We start from the raw sequence: 22,200 nt of genomic DNA on the forward strand, positions 1-22,200 counted from the left end.
CAATATCTGTTTTAATGGCTTTCCTCATATTTTTTCATGCTCTCTTTTCTAGGCATCCTGAGTTTACACCTGGCTAATGAATTTAGGGTGAGTCCTGCCACAAAATTCACCAATTTTGTCATTACTTGGAAAAGGAAGTCAGAAGGAAATGTTAAGACACTGAATAAAACATGATCTTATTCTTTCCAGTCTTTACACAATGTTCCACAAAGAGTTTCTTACAACACTAAGGTCTTGCGATATTGGCATAGAAGGGTTCTTTGCTCAGGTAAGTATGGGAAACACTGGGCTAAACACTCAGACCTTTAATGAGCTTATATGTACTGTGAATCTCCAAGAGCTGGTAAGGTTGTGGGTTGTTCTAATTTATTTGAGCAAAGAACTTTCTTTCAGGGAAGTGTATGGTAAGTACATACTCTAGTTTAAAAAATATTGCACTATACATAAACAACCCTCTACATATACATACACACACACATTTTTAAAAAAAATTTTGAAATGTATGTAATATGGTTACGTATTTTTTAACTGAAAAATCACTGTGCATTTCAGCACAGCACTTGAAGAATAAAACTAATTTTCATTTCTGCATGGATATTTCACAGTGAAAGAATAAAAACAGCAAAATATTCTAGTACTCTTATCAGCTATGTGGGTTATATTTCAAAACATGCTAAATGTGAAAACCATCTTACCCATTTTACAGATGAATAAGTTGATTGCTTGATAAATAATTACATACAAATATTTACATCGTATTCCAGTAAACTTTGTAAACTATCATGTTGAGCTTATTCTTATTATTTGAAGGAATTCACAGATATGAACATAGAAGTCCAAATGGATTTTTCTGTGATAGTTTTTATTCTATCTTCTCCTCATCTGTTTTGTAGTATTCCTAAAAAGTCAGTATTTCTCTCATATACTTGCAGATTGATTTAATTTTTATTTTAATGATAAGTAACTTTTATTCCCAATCTCACAGTGTTTTTAAAAAGTCTAATAAACATTATCAATCCTGTTAAAACGAAGGCTTACGTGGTAAGATCTACTGACACTCAAATTTTTTACAGGAGAATTTTCACTACTTCTGAATAAGTGGCCCATGTGTTTTAATTATGGACAAAATCAACAAAACACACCAGCAAGTGAAGCAAAGGAAAAGCCATGGGCCTGAAAACCTGGGCTTCCCTTCCTACCATAACACAAGCTATTCGCCAGCCAAGAATAAGGTGATCCCATGGTCCTTTCCTGTGCAAGACTGCAATAGCTCTAAGTGGCCCAATACAAAGGCAGTTCCAACTCAGAGACACAGACTGTGTGCCCATTACATGCCCAACTTTGCACTAGGTGCTTGTAACCTCACAGCAGCATCATAAGAGATATTATCATCCTCACTTTACAGATTAGGAAATGTAGGTTAAATGTTGTTCAGTGAACTGCCCACAGTTAGTGAGCAAGAGACCTGGACTTAAAACATTTATTTGATCACATGTCTAACAGTCCATCACGAAATCTGAAAGACTCCAAACCCAAATGTCATGTGGCATCAGGACCCAATTATTACTAACAGCCACACTTAAGAATAGTTGGGGAAAATGTTAAATCTATAGTTCCAGGACTTCTATACATTGTAGTTGGAGACACAAAATGGTACAACTATGAATGAAGCGGGGGCATAAGGCAATACCAAACAAAACTACATATGTACTTACCCTATGACCAAACAATCCCACCACTGGGAATTTAACCCATGGATATCCCTCCAAAAACACATACACACAAAATTACCGAATGAAGAAAAATGTGTGACTGTAAAATATTGAAAACTTTTCCTAAATATTCAAGCATAAGAGATTGGTTGAATAAACTGTGGTACACACATTCAATACAGTGCTATGTACAAAAGAATGAGAAAGCTCTCAATAAACTGATACAGAATGATTTCTAGGAGATATTACAAAGTGGGGAAAAAACCCCAACACAGTACAAAAACCCATACAGTATGCTACCTTTTAGGAAAGAAAGAATGAAGAAAAAAAATGCTTATCTTTACAAAAAGAAACACAGGGAGGATTAACCAGAAAACAATGAGGTTGGTTACCTACAAGGAAGCATGGCGGAACAGGGTGGAAGGAAAATGGGAGTTGAGTTTTTGAGTAATTTTGATTTTTGAAAGCAAGTTAACCTTCTACATATTAAAAAATAAAATTAAACAAGAACGTGAAGGAGAGGGAGCTATAACCAAAAACAACCTGAAACAATAAACCTCGGTAGATTTCAAACGAATACATGAGCACAGGAATGAAGAAGGAAGACATGAATGATAAGAAGTAGAGAAGAAGGGAGGACCAATCCAAGTAAATTTTGAACACAGTATTTGACTCTTAGGCCCTCTGTCTTGGCAAAGTGGTGCATGTGGATGAAAGAACAGCAAACAATTGTCCACTTTAGTGGTCTGACCAAAGCAATTCTGAAACTATGTGATATGTGTTATAGAATTGAGCAAACGAGTAAATGTGTGGCTTTTTTTGGAAGCCAAGGTTCTCATGGCCAAAGAAAGGACATACAAATATAAAATGAGGGAGGGTAAGGAAGAACCCTGTGGCTATGGACAGAACTGGAGGTATGCTGTGAACTCCTGATTTCTAAGCTATGTATCAATATCTGTATGCTTATATGCACATGTGTACATGTATTTCTATTTGTATACATGTGTATTAAAGTCTATGTGTGTATATATGAATGCATTATTCCCTAGCTCTGTCAACTGAAAAGGCCAAGAAGCAAAGTTGCCCTAGTAGCAATGACCACACCTAGCACCCAGATCTAGATCATTTCCTAGTCAAAGGAACCAGAGCTCCTTGGAAGAATGGCTAACACTCAGGGTAGGGGCAGGGTTCATACAACACGCACCTGAAATATATTACACCAAAAAAGGAAGATATTAGCCCCAAAATGATGGGGGCAGATCCCAAAGGCAGAGGAGTCAGATTGAAGGGGTTCCCAATGACCAAATCTGAACAGCAAAATAGGTAGGTACCTGTGTGAACTAATGCAAGAACATAAAACCAAATACCAGGTGTTCTCACTTATAAGTGGGAACTAAACATTGAATACACATGAACATGAAGATGGAAACAACAGACACTGGGGACTACTGGACGGGGGAGGCATGGGCTAAAGAACCACCTGTTGGGTACCATGCTCATTGCCTGGGTGACAGGATCATTAGGACCCCAAGCCTCACTGTCACACAATATACCCATGTAACAAACCTGCACATGTAGCCTTTATAATAAAAGTTGAAAGTATTAAAAATAAATAGGTATGTAATGTATTTTAAACCATTGAAAAAACAGAAGTTAATAAATACTGACAATAAATAAAAGGCAGAGAAGGCAGTGCTCTTGTTTCAGTGGAATGCTGAGGGCTGACTCATAAATGTGGAGGGAGTAGAGAGCTAGAAAAATCAGCGTTTTGCAACCATCTTAGTAGAAGACTGGATCAGGCAAGAATCCTCAATGAATGCTAAATTTACAGAGAATTTTAAAGAGGAACTGGGTATTTGCATTGATTTAAAGTATCTCTCCACAGACTACTTATTAGTTGCAAGAGAGAAGCAGGAATTACACAGCAGAGAAATCAGGCAACACTGTAATGAGTGATCAAACTTAACAGCCAACGAGGGACAGGTGGTCACCATACGCCCCTAGATGAGACACCTAAGAGGGACACTATTTCACCTATGCAGCTGTACAGCTAGGAATGCATAACCTTAGTCTAATCATGAAGAAACAGCTGAAAAACATGAAATAAGAAACTCTCTGTTTTAAAACAGTGGGGTATAACTGTATTGTTTTAAAATGTCAATTTTATAAAAGATAACAAAATGCTATGAAAGTGTTCCAGATTAAAGGAGGTTATCTGAATTCTATACCATAGGGGGGAAATGCTAAAAAGGACATTATTGGGTTAACCAACAAAATTGGAATATGGAAGCTAGACGGTAAAAGTATTACATCATTATTAATGTATTAAGTTGTTAACCATACTGCAGTTACATTGGAATATCCCTATTCTTAGGAAATACACACTTACATATTTATAGTCTATGACATACGTAACTTACTCTCAAGCTGTTCTAAAGAGAAAGGCCTGTGTGCGTATGGAGAGAAAGAAGGCACAAATAACAAAGGAAGTGAAGTAAAATGTTAACCATAAGTGACTCTAGGTAACAGTAAATGAATATGTTCTTTGTAATATTTTAATTTTTACAACTTTTTGAATAAATTTTGAATTGTTTTCAAATAAAAATACTTTTTAAAAATCTATATTACCATTTAAAATGTGAAAGGAACCCTTGACTTAACCTAAGTGAGACCTCTTGCACTTGTTGACAAACAGTGATGACTCCTGGCCATCATTGCTTCCCATGTACCCTCCTTAAAGCAAGCCTGAGAGTTCCACCAAGTGGATCTCATTACTCACAGCCAGAGTTGCCAGGAACCTTTTGGTTCTACATCCTGTCACACGGGGTAACTTTAGCTGAGGTTAGTTTCCTGAGGTATTATACATAAAAGTAAGCACAGCAGCATTTATTCATTCTTTCATTTATTTCACAAGTGTGCTTACTACATGCCAAATTCTGGGCTTAGTCCTGTGTTAGGAATTACATCCTCCTCTTGTTGCCAAAACCAAGAAATTCCAGTATTATCCTAAATTCCTATTTTCCACGAAAACATTGTATCTGCTACCAATCAGAAACAATTTAACCCCCTAAATGCTTCCCAAATCTGCCCACTTCTTTCCATCTTTGCAGTGAGTCCCCTCTTGTCTCCCCTTGATCACATCTCCTACTCTGTCTGCCTCTGTGCTCACGTCTGTGGAATGTTCCACCCTGCAGCCAGAGTGTGCTTTCTCAAATGCACATCTGATCATGGAGAGTGAAGCCCAGAGTTAATGTAACACCCAATTTCCCAGCAAGTCCTCAATCCATTCTCAAGTGCTGAGTTTGAGCTCATGCCCACAGGTAAAAGAGGCCCTCCCCTAAGAAGGGTCAGGCTGAACCAGGCAGTGTGCTGGAACCACCCCACCTTCTTTAGGTCTTCTACCCCACATCTCCAGAGGGAACAGACAGACATGGAAACCCAATCCTCACTCCCTTCCCAATCGACTGGACCAATTCTCATGATGCTCCTTATCTCTGTGTATCTCAGTCACCCCCAAATAATGCTCAGCACTCCCCCTCGCCTGTCTCTTTCTTCATCACTACCCAACTCCTGAAACCCTTGCTTTGTGCCCTCTAGAATTCATGACCTCTCATCAGCAAACCCCCTCACTCCTCAGTCTGTTCTCTCATATGTCCTTCACCTTCCTGCACTAGGAGACACCCGGCTCTCTCTGAAGACCCTGTTTCCACTGTAGCCCTCAAGGGATGGCTGTGTCTTCTGTCTCCACTGTTCTTCCATCTCTGAACCTAAAAGTGGGAAGGATCCTCCCTGCTCCACATTGCTGCTTTCAGACCGTTCTCTTTCCTTCCCCCTAAAACTCCCAGCTTTGGATCTCATCAGTTAATGAAATTCTGCAGTCTTTCACAGTGGGTATCATCCTGAAAGTCACCCTCCTCATATCTTGATGCTGGCACAGTACCTGCCAGCTATATTTCTGTATATTCCCCTTGTGCCAAAACTCCTCCAAAGAGTTGTCCACACTCACCACCTCCAATTCTTATCTTCCTGTTACCTCTCTTATGGGTTTTTCTTAATGAATATGCATCAGTTTATTTGTTCATTCCCCTGTTAATGGAATTCTGGGTTAATTTCTTTTTCTGACTTTTACATAAGTGCTGCACAGAACACCTCTCTAGGTTACACATACTTAACAGGGGAACTGCTGGGTTGAAGCTCACTCTTCCAATCTACTGAAACTCACCTTGTCAATGATCTCCTACATTCCTAAATTCAGTGGCCCATTCTCAGCCCTTACCCTGTATGACATATCAGCATCATTTGACACATGCTTAACACACGACTTTTACTTGGCATTCAGCATAATTACTGTTCCTTCTATCTCACTGCCTGATTCTTTTCAGCCTCCTTTGCTGGTTCTCTCTCTTCTTTTCTCATTTATACTCATTCTCCTAGTGATTTCAGGTAGTCTCGTGGCTTCAAAAAGTAGCAGATGCCCATTTTATATATTCAAATTTATATATTCTGCTCAGACTTTGGTACTGAACTCCAGGCTCACATAGCTCACTTCTTATTTAATATCTCCCCTTAGATGTCTAAAGGACATCTCAAGTTCAACATGTTCAAAACGGGACTCCTGATCTTCCTCCTCAAGTCTGCTCTATCCATAGCCTTCCCCACCTCACCTGATGATAGCTCTATACTTATACTTCCTGCTTCTCAGGCCAAACTCGTGTAAGTGACCAGGACTCCTCTCTCTCATATCTGCGCATATTCAGGAAACCCTGGTGGTAAAATCCATAATCCAACAGCTTCTCCGCACTTTGTTGTCACCTTGATGCACTGAGATAGAGACACTATCATCTCTTCCCTGGATTTTGAAATAAGCCTAAGTTGTTGAATGAGTAAACAAGTAATGAGAACAAGTTGAATTAGTTCTCAAGGTATTCAGTGAAAATCAACCATCTGATAATAAACTTAAAAAAATTTCAACACCTAGTAAAAAACACGTATTCCTAAAACCAAGAACACACAGTGATAAAACAGTAGTGATATTTTCATTAAAACAGAAAGCCAATCAAGGATGCCTTATACTGCTATAACACTTAGTACTCTTCTAGAAGTTCGGACTAACACTATAAATGTGAAATTTAAACAGTAGAATTGAAGGAATAAATTATTTTCATTTGCAAGTGATATACCTATAAAAATTTATGAGAATCAAATTAAGAACTCAGCTGGAATACAAGAATTCAGCAAAATGAAGATTTGAGATAAATAAAATTCCACAGCTTTCAATTCTCCTATCAAAAACCAGTTAGAAGAGATAATAGAAAGAAAAGATTGCATCCACAATAGCAAGAAAAAAAGTAAAACACATAAAAAGAAAATTTATCAAACACCGTGCAGGAACATATGAATAAATTTAACAAAAAAAGGGAAAATTCTTATGATACAATCTAAAATACAAAAGCATGTACAAAACCACATAGGGGATAATCTACATGTATGTATAAATATATACACATTCACACTGATAGGGTGAAATCTAGAAGCAACTGTATCAAAATATTAATATTCATTACCTCTGAGTTTTAGGATAATGAATAATTTTAATTTTCTTCTTTGCAGGGTATTTTCTGGATTTTCTACAGTGAACATGTACAATCTTTATACTAAAAGTTTAGTTTTTTGTAAAAAACTATGTAAACCACAGTACTTATTTGAAAGTTTAATGCATGAAAGCATCTGAGTTTGGCCTAAATGCAATGACCATACTAAGTCTTTCTGACCAGACCAGCAAACCAGCAGAATAAGCATTTCAACCATTCTTCATGCTGAATGTGATTACTGTTCCAAGTGATGAGTTTTAAGGGGTTTTTAAATTCAATTTGTGAGTACAGTTAGGCCGCCATAATAATCAACCTAATTCAACCATTATGTAAATCACTGCCTCACAGAGAGGTACCCTGGTGGAGAAAGAGAAAAGACCACAAGCAAGAATACTTAGGAAATAGAACGCTTTGACTAAATGAATGTGATACTTAATAGCAATAAAAAAAACCTTTAATTCAAGCCTCTGAGTTATATGACCTGCTTTGTTACCTTATTAAAGATCACTGACATTGAGCTTAATGACCTAGAAGTGTGCAGTGCCTTGGGCCTCCCCAGACATCCATTTCATCTCAAAGCTGGGGAAGGAATGAGGTGGGGGTGGGAGACACCTGAGCCGAGTACACAGGAAACAGGGTCATTCGATGGAGACTGTCATTTGAAAAATAACATGATGATATCAATTTTGTTGCTGTTGTTTTTGCCTAATCATGAAGTCCAAGAAGATGAAAGTTCAGGTTAGCTGGGACTTTGCCAATATTTATCCTGAGACATTAGTAGACATATATTTTAAGGCACTGTAATAGTAACATGAAAGTCATTCACCAGAGGACCTCACTCACAAAAATAACTTACAATGAAAGAATACTTTGAATAATAGTAATACTTCCATAAGTCTTTTGATTATCATATTCTGCTAAAAAAAAACTTGAAACATTATTTTCAAATAAATTTAACAGATCTTATTCCTTGCATTATTATTATTTAGATGAATTATTATTCATGTGAACCTAAGGGCAACATAGGGAGAAACTACAAAACCCTCCTAATTAGCTACTCTACTTTTCGAATGATTTTAATTCAGTCTTACATTATAATGCACATCTTTTAAAATTGAGATGTCTAATCAGGAGCTGAAGAACACACTGGATTTCCTCCAAACTAAACCATAAGAACAACTATATGGCTTCTGTACTATCATTTCTTTAAAAATCTGGAATTTCCCTTCCTTACAAGTTGTTAAAACTCATTTCAAAATCCAATTTTAATTGTATCAGTAAATGGCAGCATGCCATATAGTTCAGGATGAGATAATGTTTTTTTCCTATTAGGAGAACAAAGAGTAGCATCAGGTTTTCTGATTTGGCAGCACACAGTGTCTCAGTGCATCAGTTCATTGACCATTCTACAGATACTTATGAAGTACCTACTACATGTAAGGCACTCTGCCAAATACCATGCCCCAAATGTAGCTGCAGCTCTACTGTTCCTGTGTCTCAATGTGTGCATGCATAAGTACCAATTTACTTTTCTTTAATCAAGAAAATCAATTCAACTCCACTTAGTTTTTGTTCTGCACAAAGTTAGTATCAAAGAGATAGAAGGGTAGATTCTCCTATATCATGTTTTCACTCATGTATCCCATACAGATTAAACATCATATTTTCACTCATGTATCCCATAATATGTGGTTTACAGTAGTAGCACTTCAATGAAGCATTATTTTCACAGGTAGATCAAAAGGAAGCTTTCACATCCTTACCTTCTTCTGACCATTTTTCTCAAAGACACACATCAAGGCATGAAAGCACATCCAGGCACTGACAAGTTCTGTGCCCATTACCCAAATACTCCCAGAGGACATTGCCAAGTTGCAAAGCAAAGGCCGGCATTTTTACATTCTCCCTTGAAAGCATCCAGAATTTCCATCTGGTTTGTCTATCACACTCAATGAGGGAAACAGCAGAAGTGAGACTCCCAAAAGGTTGTTTAATTTACATTAGAGCAAAATTAGAACGCATTTTGGCAGTCCTGAATGCAGGCTATACCCTTCTGATTATAACTCCTACCTTCAACCCTCACAGAGAGTACCGGAAAGCAAATTACACTAAAAACAATGATCACCTCCTATTCTCTCCTCTGCCTTAGAAAGGTTTTGCTTTCCTTTGTTAAATCTAAAATGCCCATTTCTCCATTACCCTCTCATTCATTTCTATTCACTTCCCTTTCCTTCCTTGAGAAGCTGTGCATGTGAGATAATTAACCTGGTTTCATGTGGAAGGAGCTGAAGAAAACATTTCTTTACAATGTCTTTTAAGCTATAAATGAACACACAAGACACCCCTCTTCTAATTTAAGCTACGGGCTTGGAAACTTACATCTTTTCCCAGTACTCTGAGTTCAAATTGAGTCTCCTTGAAGTGAACCTTTGTAATCCGAGGCCTAAAAAACAAAGCAGATGGTGTTGTTGCTGTTTTTAAGTATTAACCTTTCAGAAAATCAGGGAAGTGTCCAGTGGAAAAAGACTGGTGAATACTGGCTCCTTTATATACTGCTCCATACCCAGTACATACAAGGACAGAGAGAGTTCCCCATACACTCTAATGAAAACTCCATTCTCATTGTCCTATGCTTCTCCACTAAATGCACAATGACCTTAGAATCCCCAGACTGTGGCAGTGCTGCCTTCCCAAACACAGTGCAGAGCCATGGGCTTCCCCGTCTCTCCAACTCATCCCCATTTGGAGCTAAAAGTCAGAATAGTCCTGGATCCACAGCCCACCAGCACATACTGAAATGGGTGAGAAATCCTACTACACACAACTCCCAAGGAAAAGAGAGTCTGGAATCACAGTGTCTGAAATTTACAGAGAAAACATATACTGAGGTGCAACAGGAGAAAACTCACACCAATTTCATTCATTTATTTATCAACCACTGGAAAATACCTGTTTTCTTTTCCCCAACTCTTTCACTGACACAAGAGTCCATAAGCCCAAATCATACAACGCCAACTCTGTTCTCAAGCCATACCTACCAGAAATACTTCCCCACTTGCTTTTTATTCTTGTAGACAACAACACCAACCGGAGTTAATCCTAAGAAATACTCAGACTTGTTTTCTCCCTGCAAAAACAAACATATGCCTATAATCACATATTCACATAAAATCTCTTTGTCAAACTATAATTGACCATACAAATATAATTTGTTATATTAATATTGGATTTAATGTTTGAAAGACATCAGCCTAGAAAGCTAGACACACTATGATAGTAGCTAACTTGTTGCTTATTTTTTTCAAAGTTTTAAAATAAACTTTCTGTTAGTGTTCTTCATACTTGTTACTTCAGTTCATTAAAATGAGTCTGGACTACCAGTCAGGCCAATGGGACTTACCCAACTTTCCTTACACAGTGGTGTTCAACCCTAGCAGCGTATTAACTGGAATCACTGTGCAGCTTAAAATGCTGATGCCTGGGCACTACCAGAAACAGTTAAATCAGAATCTCTAATGAAGAGGCCAAAGTAGCAGAAAAAACACAGGTCTCCCAGGTGATACTTTTGTGCAGTCAAAGACTGAGAACCACTGGCTTCTATCAAGGGTGCTTTTGAATGGCTTGATTTATCTCTGTGGCGGACAATCATGAAACCCACTTCATCCTCACCCCAACTCTCCCTAAAAAGTTTAGGCAGTCACTAGCAGACACACACTTGAATTTTCTGAAGTCTCTATCATGTTTCTTCCTACTTCCACCTATAACTTTAAGAGTGCTCAAAAATGTAAAAGTACAATCTTTTCTGGTAAAGACTAGAGAACCCTTATTTTAAGGCAATAATAAATCCAAATTTTAAAAATAAGATCTTAAAATGATAAAGTCATAGAGTGGATACCAAGGACATGCACAGAACTGTTTGTGATAATGTTATTTCAACTCTAAGATAAATGGTAACCTGCAAAATTATATTCACAAAGAACGTAAAGCAATACATTTGGAGGAATACCTGCCAATGCCCACTTTCAGTTCTTAAAATTCAAATCTTAAAGGAATGCATTGAAGAGTCTAATAAATCTAGCTCATTTGCCATAAATTTCTACCATCAACAAAAGGTGATTTCTAGTTAGGATAAACATTATACAAATGTAGAAGCATTTTGCAGAAGACTCTTTTTATAAATTTCCTATAGAATGTTTTCTTTTAAAAACTGAAAACCCTAACAAGATTAATGTGGCTAAAGGGAGGGAAGGGAAAACGATAATGATTCCACAGTTTTAGCAGTACTCTTAAAGGACAGTGCTATGAAGCATTAATGACCTAATGAAATTGGAATCTAATATATCAGGGAACTACTTCTTCCCCAAAATCTATAGCTTTTATTGCCACATTAAACAGGAATGCTTCTAACTGTAAAAATAATATGAGATTGTTTCTTCTTGGAGGAAATGCTAATGAGCAAAAGACATATACAAAATGACTGCATGAGTGTTATTTGCACTAGAGAAAGTTTTATTAGGGTTCTTTAAAAACTGAGTTCCATAATCCAATTGATTAAAAAAAATCAGTCTATAAATACTCTCCAGCAATTCATTTCCTATAAAGAATAAAGTACCTGGCTCATTTCCTCAAATAAAATTTAACTACTGCTATCCACACTCCTCTTAATTCAAAGGCAAAGGCTTTCTAATCTCACTGACATAGAATAATCAATTGGTAGCCTAAGAGAAGTAGCTCAAAGGTTAAAACCCGGATCCAGAACACTCAGTGCAGATTCAGTGTAATTGCTGATGACTATTCAGCAAGTTTTCATAAACCACTGAAAAAAATCTGCAAAAATATTTCTATTAATGCAGTGATACCTACAGTAGGTGGTAACCATCATACTGACAGAATCAACAGTAGTTGCACCTGGCCTATTGCCTAACGCACACTTTACCTGGCAAGTGATTGTATTTATGTTTTGTTGCCATAAAATCTATTTTTTGAAAAATCCTCCTGTTTTCTGTCTAATACAGTCAATTATACACCTTTTTTTTTTTTTTTTTTTTTTCTGAGATGGAGTCTGGCTCCGTTGCCAGGCTGGAGTGCAGTGGCATGATCTCGGCTCACTGCAACCTCTGCCTCCCAGGTGGTTCAAGCCATTCTCCTGTCTCAGCCTCCCGAGTAGCTGGGATTACAGGCACCCGCCACCACATCAAGCTAATTTTTGTATTTTTAGTAGAGTCAGGGTTTCGCCATGTTGGCCAGGCTGGTCTCAAACTCCTGACCTCAGGTGATCCACCCACCTCAGCCTCCCCAAGTGCTGGGATTACTTACTTACAGGCATGAGCCACCGCGCCTGGCCTATACATCAATTTTATATTGTTTTGATGTTTAGCTAAGCCCTTTGGATCTGTTATCCAGATTGTGTTTTCAAGCCCACTTAATTGTTTTCTACACATGGAAATATAATCACAGATTTTTATGCAAAACTCATTAGGATTTAATCAACACAAGAGCTGCTTTGTGTTAGAAAAACATAGATAAAAAAGTATCATCTGCTTGCTAAACAACAGGACTGCAGCTTTCCTTTGGGAGTCTCAGTGACTTTTTAAGAAAAATGTCATCAGCTTAAAATATTTTGTGTTAATTAAATGTTACTCACATAGACGGGATGGAGGTCAACGCCATACATCTCCAGGGATTTGGCAGTCCTCAAGTAATTCAGCTCAGCCTCAGAAGGAGCCTGACCCCTATACCCAGCACAAAAACAAAGAGCCTTATTTTACAGCAGCTACTGCACTTACAGGGATGCAAACTATCTTCATTGTATTCATTGGGAAAACAAAGAATACTTTTTACTGACGCAAACATAAGTCCTTCTATTTCAAGAAGGCCTTTGCTTCTTGGTGACAAAATTTTATACTCTGAAGTGATACTTATATTAATTTCATTTACCAAATCCATTCTGGCTCATTATAGCCTATCCCCAATGTCCCAGCATATATTAAAAATTCTCCGTTTCAGAAACTCCTAAAGAGGTTATTGAGAATATAAGCACTCAAATTAAACACCATCCCCTTCACAAAGAGTAAAATGTCTCTGTGCACCAGCAGCTCTCCATCCAAAGCAAAGGGAACCAGAGCAATGGTCGGCAGGAGGAAGAGAATGGGGCCGCCACCACCCAACTGGGATCATACCGAGATCTCCTGAGCACATGTGTAGTTTGAAAATACATTGATTAATGTACAGAGATTGTAAAAAATGCTTGTCATTTTCTTAATACAGAGTACAGAATTCTTCCCAAAATCTTCATTGGTGGTAATATAAAGAAAACAGCATTCATTCCTGATGAGGGTGAGCATCAGCCAGAAATCTGCACAGAAGAGTTAAATATGCATGTGCAAGCGAGTGTGTGTGTGTGTGTGTGAGAGAGAGAGACAGAGAGAGAGAGATTGAGATTTTAATAGATAACCAAAGGAGGTCAAATCTTAAAAATTAAGAAATCCTGCAGTGACATATTTCATTTCAGCCACAATGCACTGGAAAACCACCAACGTACCATACTTTTGAAATCCATGAAGAATGTTCATCAAATTAGACACACCACACCTTGATCAAGCTTTATTCTTAGAAATAACAGTCACAATGTCAACACTATCATCTAAAACACATGAGAACCTTTACCCAAAGATCCTTGATAATTTCAATATATAATTGTGTTTTGAAACCCCTAGTAGAATCAGTACTCTCAGAATGTGCCAAACACATTCCCCTTCCTAACGTTATAACAAGCACTCTCTGAGCATCTACTTCAGCAGAATCTGAAAATGAAGGACTCTACAATCAGGTTGGAGAGCCTTCTAGTGCATGCTAATACAACATAGAGGGCCTCTTCCTCTGATTGCAATTCAGCAGCTGACTTCTGCTTCTACATTCACTGAAACGGATCCTTTACGCAAACATTTTTTTGTGACCAGATTAATTCTACATTGTTTTCTTTTTTTTTTTTTGAGATGGAGTTTCACTCTTGTTGCCCAGGCTGGAGTGCAATGGCGTGATCTCAGCTCACTGCAACCTCTGCCTCCCGGGTTCAAGCGATTCTCCTGCCTCAGCCTCCCAAGTAACTGAGATTACAGGCACATGCCACCACATGCGGCTAATTTTTGTATTTTCAGTAGAGATGGGATTTCACCATTTTGGCCAGGCTGTTCTGAAACTCCCGACCTCAGGTGATCTACCTGCCTCGGCCTCCCAAAGTGCTGGGATTGCAGGCGTGAGCCACCACGCCCAGCCATTTTTTTTTCCTTAACTATAATAGATCTGAAACCAAGCATATTCAAGAGGGAGTGTTACATAACAGGGAATAAAGCAATGTTAACCAGTGTAAAGAATTTAACCAAAATAACTATAATGAAATTATAACTTCAATGCTATAGGCCATGAATTGAAAATCCTACTAGGGGAGCATGCCTACTCTCAGAAATGCATGCGATGTTAACACAACACCCTCAAAGGTTTCACACTGGCATCATCACTATTTCCAGACTCATTGCTATGGCCTGAACAGGACTTGGCTTATAACTGTGAAGAACTGGGATACTTCAGACAGAGGAAACACTGAAGAATATATTAATGCATTTATGGTTAAAAATTATTGTGATTAAACATATTTATAGCTGAAAGATTAATTTCACAAGATACTGGTGACTGAAAAAAAAAGACCGCAAAATCTAGTATTTACAGAATGATTCCACTATGTAATATCATAAATACATGAACCTATGTACAACAAATTTTGTCTGGGAAATTGTACATACAAAGAGATGTCTGAAAGGCCATTGACCAAAAAATGGTAACTTTACATATTGAAATTACTTTCTCCTTTACACTTTTTAAATTACTGAAGTTTTCGATGAGCATTTTAGAGTTAAAAGCAGTTAAGCTATACAAAGAGGAGTATCAGAATATTAAATGCACAGGTGAAGAATTTATCATTCTAGAAACTTTTCTTGTGAATATCAGAAGATGATGACAGATGGATGATGCAATAAGACATGGTGTAATGATTCTTACATTACAGTTTTATGAATCCTTTCTATGGCTTCTTCAAGTTCTTCCTTCTGATCAGGAACAAAGCGGTACTCAGATACATATCCTGCAGTATGTTTATATGGGTCATAATCTCCAAGCTCCGCTAAAAAAGAAAGATATCATAGTTTTTTCCATTTTAGGAAAATAGTCCTTAAAACATAGAAATAAAATATTCCTAACATGCTTAAACATTTTTTCAAATGTCTTATTAAAATTCACATATAAGACAACTAAATAATTTTACTAAAACAACTCTGATGAGCATATATGAAAGGCAGCAACAAATTCTGGACTTAAAAACAGAAGTTCTTTATTTTTGCATTCCCAAAGACTATAATAACATCATCATTTTTACTTCAATTACTCTTAACAACGTATGTGAAGTAAAATGTTGTAAACAGCATTTCAAGTACAAACATTGGAAATGCTGGAAGTGAAAAACAACCATGACCTCAATATATCCTCTCAGATAATGACACCAAGAAATAGTGCATGTGATTCAATACACCTTTGCCTGAAATAATGATCATGGAAACACAATACAATGCTGCACATATCCCATTACAATTTACACAAAGAAGCAAAATGATACCAGACAGCCCACTATATTACTCCTATACAAATGCTTCTTCCTATGTTAATCTACCTTGCAAGCCCCAACCCAGTTCATCTATATGACATTTTTCTTAGCATATTTCTTCTAGATTATTTTTAGTCTGCAAGTGCCACAAGGGCAAGGACCATGCTATCTCATTCTCCCCACATCTAGCTTGATTCTTAGAAGGTGTATAATTGTTACTAGAAGTAGTCTCAGCCTTAGTCTCCAAAATGACAATGCATCCTGGAGCCACCCCACACAGCCACCATATTAACACAAAGAGCTGAAGAGCACTGAGCTCAACACCCATGCCACATGCTGAACCTAGCGATGGCACCTGGCCATGCAGACTCTTCACAACAGCAATGCAGGAGCAATGGGACACATAGAAGCTTGGGAGAGGGTGTGGGGAGGAAAATCAATAAACTCAGATGAGATGTAGATAGAACAGATTGTTAGACCCTCCACTTAATCAAGAATCAATGCTATTCCAGTGACTAAACCTCCATACGACCTACCATAAGGGATTTGTACTTGGCTCCATTTTTACCTCTTCTGAAGGAACACTGAACAAAACTTGAATTCCAAATAAATTCAATTTTTTTTTTTGCAAAATCTCATGGATAAGAAGAGTTTTAGTATGTAAACTCGCTTTTAAAAATGCAAATACTTTCTCCAGACATTTCTGAGACAAATATGCTTAAGTGGCACCTACACTGGATGGCATACGCTCCCAGCTGAGCAGCAATGTTGACAGGACAGGGCAGGCGGCCCTGAAGGACATCTTGCTTCACCTGCAAGAAAAACTGATATCTAAAAGAGAAACAAAAAGAGAGATTAACGATCTCTTACACTACTCAAACCTGAGGTTTCAAACCCTGATAATCAAGGTTAACAACCAATCACCTTCAATTAAAATAAAGCCACCCCCCATTCTTGTGTGAGGGGGCTGTTGAGTGAACAGGAACTACTTAAACATACCTTACAGAGGCAATACAGGGTTGTGGCTAAAAAGTGCGGCTTTCAAGTTCAACTGCTTGGCTTACTTTCCAGCCCCGGCATTCACTACCTCTGTAGCCTTGGGCTGCTGCTTAACCTCTCCAACAGCCAGCCTCCCCATCTACAAAACTGGAACAGTTGACAGCATCCACCTCACAGTGTGAATGCAAAGGATAACTCCAAGCTCTTTTAAGCTATCATTACTGCCACTGCCACCACAACATGCTCTTACTGGGAGAAAGAAATCACAAAGACCCAACCTATATTACGTAACACTCTGCCTATTATCTACTCATTCCATGTTGCCAAAAGAAAACCTGTTATAATGTAATGTCATGCAGTGTTCTAAACACTATACAGTAACTCATCCTAAGTAATTTACGTATAATAACTTAGGTGAAGACATTAAAAATGAAGACAGTATATTATTTTCTCCATTGTGCAGATGAGAAAACTGATAGACTCAGGGGTGAAATAACTTGTCCAGGACCTCACAATGAATTAAGCAGCAGAGTTAGAGCTAGAACCCAAGCAATCTGACCCTAGAACTCTATCAATCAGGATGTTATGTAACTTTGATTAGTTTTACTTTTTTTCTTATTCAGCTATTCTGTTAGTGGACTGAGAGGGGCCAGAGGTTTATGAACCAACATAATTAACCATCCACATCATCCTCAGATGCTAGCACTTACACACATGCACACATACTCTCACACACTTCAGCGTGTCCTTTTGTGACTTCTGTTTTGTAAGGTGACTCTATGTTATTGGGAAGGGAAGAAAAAAAACAAAGGAAATCAATTATAATAATCAGCTATATTAAATATCTTTCTCCAAATGCTCACAACCAAAGCCCTCAGTGAGGAAATGTTACATTTGTGTTAGATATTAGATGCCACATTGATTATTTCAAGAAGATTGGCATCAACTTTTATTGCAACCATATGTTTCAGAGAAAATTTGCTCAATGTCCCATGTTTCCCCACTGCCCATTTCAGTAAATGGCACCCCCACCTTCAGATGTCCACGTAAAATAAACCTGGGTACAACGTGTAATCATCCCTAGCACCCACATTCAATCACCAAATATGCTGTTTCTGAAATCTATACTCTCCATCCCCTAGACCACGTCGCGCTCTTCTAAACTTCTAAAACCTCCTCCTAACTGTTCTGCCATCACTCATACTTACTTTCCTTCCAATCCTCCCAAGAGGCAAGCAGGATTCTTAAGATGTAAACAGGATCATGTCACTTTTTCAGTTAAAAAAAAACAACAACCCTCAAAAGACTTCCCTTTGCCTTTAGGATAAAGTTCAAGCTCCTTAAGATAGCTTGTAAAACTGACTTCTTCTTTCTTCTGCTTACTTCTTGGGTCACTTCTCGCCGCTGATCAGTGACCACCCTGTTCCATAATTTGCACACCTTTTTCCAACCCTATTTAACTATTTTCAATTCCCTGAATGTTCATCTGAGCATTAAATCCACCTGATAACGATCATCAGTGCTCCTCTTGGAGCGGAGAAAAGCAGAGTCAAGTAAAATTAGGAGAACTTAAATACAAAACCTTATAAACAAGAGTGGGCATGGTGGCTCAGCACTTTGGGAGGCTGAGGCAGGTGGATCACCTGAGATCAGGAGTTCAAGACCAGCCAGGCCAACATGGTGAAACCCTTTCTCTACTAAAAATACAAAAGTTAGAAGTGGTGGCACGTGCCTGTAGTCCCAGCTACTTGGGAAGTTGAGGCAGGAGAATCATTTGAACCCAGGAGGCAGAGGCTGCCATGAGCTGAGATTGCGCCACTGCACCCCAGCCTGGGTGACAGAGCAAGACCCTTCCTCAAAAAAACAAACAAAAAAAACCTTATAAACAAAAGAGACAACTGTGACAATTATCACTGCTTGCTGCTGGAAACTTCCATTTTACTACACCCTCCTCCTTCTCTATTGGCATCTTCAAATTTCTTTTCCTGAAGTGTATTTTTTTAAGAAATTGGTCAGAGATGCAAATTTCTTTTCCTCTATTAAGACTTTGTGCACGGTGGTTCACACCTTAACCCCAGTACTTTGGGAGGCTGTGGAAAGAGGATTGCTTGAGGCCAAGAGTTTGAGACAAGCAAGGACAACACAGTGATAACCCCATCTCTAAAAAAACAAATCAGCCAGGCATGGGGGTACATGCATGTAGTCATAGCTACTTGGGATGCTGAGGCAGGAGGATCGTCTGAGCCCAGAAGGTTGAGGTTGCAGTGAACCATAACTGCGCCACTGCACTCCAGCCTGGGCAACAGAATAAGACTTTCTCTCAAAAAAACAAAAAAAAAACAAAAAAAAAAACACTTTAACATCTGACTAGACAATCAAATCTTCTGCCAAATACAGAAATGATAGACATCTGCTTCAAAGACAAAAGGAAAGAGGAACAGAGGAACAGAGATTAAAAATATGTATTAGAAAACAAAGAGCTGAAACACAGACAAACAGATACAAAGAAACAGGAGCCACATCACATTAGTAACTGCATTCCCAGTATCTAGGGCTCAGCACATAGTAGCTGCTTAATAAATACTTGTTGATTTGCAAGTTGGATACATGGATAAACAGACAAAATTCTAAAAACTGGTAACATCATTTGCTGTCTCTGAGAAATTCATAAAGAAAAAAAACATCTATTCAAACTTCCCTGGATAGCCTGCCTTTAAAGATATCACAGATCTTTAACTCCCTGCATTAAAAAAAAACACATCAAAAACTGAAGGCAAACAAACTATTTTTAATTTAAAACTTGATTTTTATTACAGTAAGCATCTTAGTAGAGTCATAAGGCAAATTTGTGATAAAGTAAAATCATATTTTCATATGTTAAACATTTTATAGTGTCTCAGGGCCTATTTTAAAGTAACTATATATTGCTTATTTTGTATATTTTATGGGGTTTATAGTAAATTTAATATTTTATTTAAATTAGAACAAGTTAGAGTTGCTGAGTCTTTCCTTCTGTGTCATTCTGATTAAAGCTATGATTGAATGCTTGAGCCCTCGGTTATCTCTGGTTTTAATTAGGATGAACCTATGTGCCAGTCTGCCTAGGAGAGTACTGATTTATGCCTATTATGAATATATAATTATTAATAACTCAGTTCATCATTCTCTGAAGTGTCAGAGTTTGGGCAATAAATTGTACTGTGACTCTAGTTACATTGTAGCATACTGGGGAAAAATGCTAACTAAAAATATCTGCTTAACAAGGAAGTTTCCAGAATACATTGTGGTACACAGCAGAGGCTTCATGAAGCAGTTTCTGGTTACCTCCTTATGTAAACTAACAAACCGATGTATATGCACTGCCCCTGAGATTTTGAGTTCTAGGTGGGAAGGAGCATTCTGTCTTCCACTCTATCTGTACTTAACACACCGCCACCACCACCAGTACAACACGAGAGACAGGCCTGAAATATTGGCCTCACAGTTTTCTATTTATCTAATGCATGTTGAAAAGAGCTAAATTGACACCAAGGATGTACAAGTTGTTGAGGACCATTAACAATTTAGCAATTAGAGGCAAGAAGAACAGACGAGGACTTTCTTAAAGAAGGGGCAGAGAGACAGAAGCTCAAAACAGAAGGCTCCTGTAAGATTCCTGGCCAAGAACAGTCATGAATGCTCACACCAAAGAATCCTAAAGTGCACCTTCTAATGACTTGAGACCCTGCTGAGAAAACTGAAGGATGTAGGGACAGGGAGGAGTTTCATTTTAGGTGCTAGTTGAATGTGAAACAGGAGAACCGAGAGGAGAGTACCAACCTACACAGAGGTAATAAGGACTGTGATCGTTACCTTCATCCCACAAAGAGCAGGAACACAGCATTTTATCTAACCAGTCTCGATAAAACTTAAATATGAGAGTCAAAGGGAAACATTTAAATCATAACATGATATTAAATAATGCAGAAAAATGGCACATACGACTTAGCAGAAAAACAGTAGAGAAAATCATAACTCTTTCACCTCTAAAGTTTAAAACCAATGATGAAAATACGGAAACAAATAGCAGTAACATCACCTTACATTTACATAGTTCTTTAAAGCTCACAAAGTCCTTTCGCTTCCATAAGGAAATGTAACCCTTAACTCTGAGGTAGATGAGGACCGTTACCTTCAGTGAAAGGAGGAGACAGGGACTCAGAAAGTAAGCATAGGACTGAAGGTCACACAGGAAGTGAAGAAGCTAAATAAAACAAACCCATCTTCACCAAGGGAAGATTCTGGGTTGCAAAAAGAAGACATGAACTTAATATCAATCCACAGCAAAATGCTGTGAAATATTATTTTAAAAACTAAGAAAAAAATCAAACACCTGTTTTGAGACTCTAAAAAGTATTATGAATGAGTCATCTAGAACTAACATTATTTTCTTTTTTTAGAAAGAGTTTTAAGATCCTTAAAAGTTCAGGGAAATTCCAATGACATTTCAGATAGGGCTGTCAGCACGACAACTGACAGATTCTCTCTTCAGGCAGACTGAAACCAGATCTTGCCCTGGTCACCACTGAAACTCCTTTTACTCAGCACACTGGAACATGGTATTCCAGATAGTTAATGAATGAAGTGTAAGTGCATTCTGTCTTGACATACAAATTCAAGAAATGCAGGCTAGAGGGGATAGTAAAATGATTCATAGTTAAATTAACACCTACAATAAGAAGGGTCTGATTACTGGATTGACTTAAACATGCAAGAAGACCTATCTCAGGGCTCCAAGCTGGTCTTTTCCAAATGTTTTAATCAATAATTTGAAAATATAAAACAATAATCATTATTTCCATGTCAGCTACCTTTATCATTATTGAACACTCACATCTTTGCATCATGGTAAGTACTTTGCAAGTACACTCTTACGTATTCCTCCAAGCATCTTTTTGAAGAAATACTATAATCCTATTGCACGGATGAAAAAACTGAGACTTTACAAAAGTCTATGTAATCTTCTCAGGATTACAGAACCAGTGAATGACAAAGCAAGGATGCAGACTTCAGCCTTTCTGATTCCCAAGCCTGTCTTTTTAACCAATGTATGTATTATACTTACCAAATCTGTGGAGGATACAGAGCTATGAAGGACACACAGTACAGGGAAGGATGTCATGTTTTGAATCAGAACTGAAAATAAGTTTAACAGGTCTCCTGAGGACACGAATTATTTACAGTACTAATAAAGAAAAGAGAGATC

The 22,200-nt window shown here is 37.8% G+C and overlaps 1 protein-coding gene and 1 long non-coding RNA gene across 3 annotated transcripts in view; one reads left to right on the forward strand and one right to left on the reverse strand.

Annotated features, from left to right (window-relative positions):
* LOC129036552 (uncharacterized) overlaps positions 1–7,766 on the forward strand; it is a 28,706-nt gene extending 20,940 nt beyond the window's left edge. Inside the window, exons 2-4 of the long non-coding RNA XR_008502591.2 lie at positions 53–87; positions 1,074–1,232; positions 7,323–7,766. This is a non-coding gene — a long non-coding RNA (uncharacterized LOC129036552). The remainder of the gene's footprint in view (positions 1–52; positions 88–1,073; positions 1,233–7,322) is intronic.
* Positions 1–22,200, reverse strand: part of EPB41L4A (erythrocyte membrane protein band 4.1 like 4A) — a 260,597-nt gene that overhangs the window by 85,702 nt on the left and 152,695 nt on the right. For both annotated transcript variants that reach the window (XM_054487859.2, XM_054487860.2), the window contains 5 exons: positions 16,690–16,787; positions 15,359–15,479; positions 12,948–13,035; positions 10,342–10,430; positions 9,683–9,746 (listed from right to left, as the gene is read on the reverse strand). In XM_054487859.2, the coding sequence (XP_054343834.1) occupies positions 9,683–9,746; positions 10,342–10,430; positions 12,948–13,035; positions 15,359–15,479; positions 16,690–16,787 (460 nt within the window). The remainder of the gene's footprint in view (positions 1–9,682; positions 9,747–10,341; positions 10,431–12,947; positions 13,036–15,358; positions 15,480–16,689; positions 16,788–22,200) is intronic.

This window comes from Pongo pygmaeus, chromosome 4 (genome assembly GCF_028885625.2).
Source record: "Pongo pygmaeus isolate AG05252 chromosome 4, NHGRI_mPonPyg2-v2.0_pri, whole genome shotgun sequence".
Classification (NCBI taxonomy): domain Eukaryota; kingdom Metazoa; phylum Chordata; class Mammalia; order Primates; family Hominidae; genus Pongo; species Pongo pygmaeus.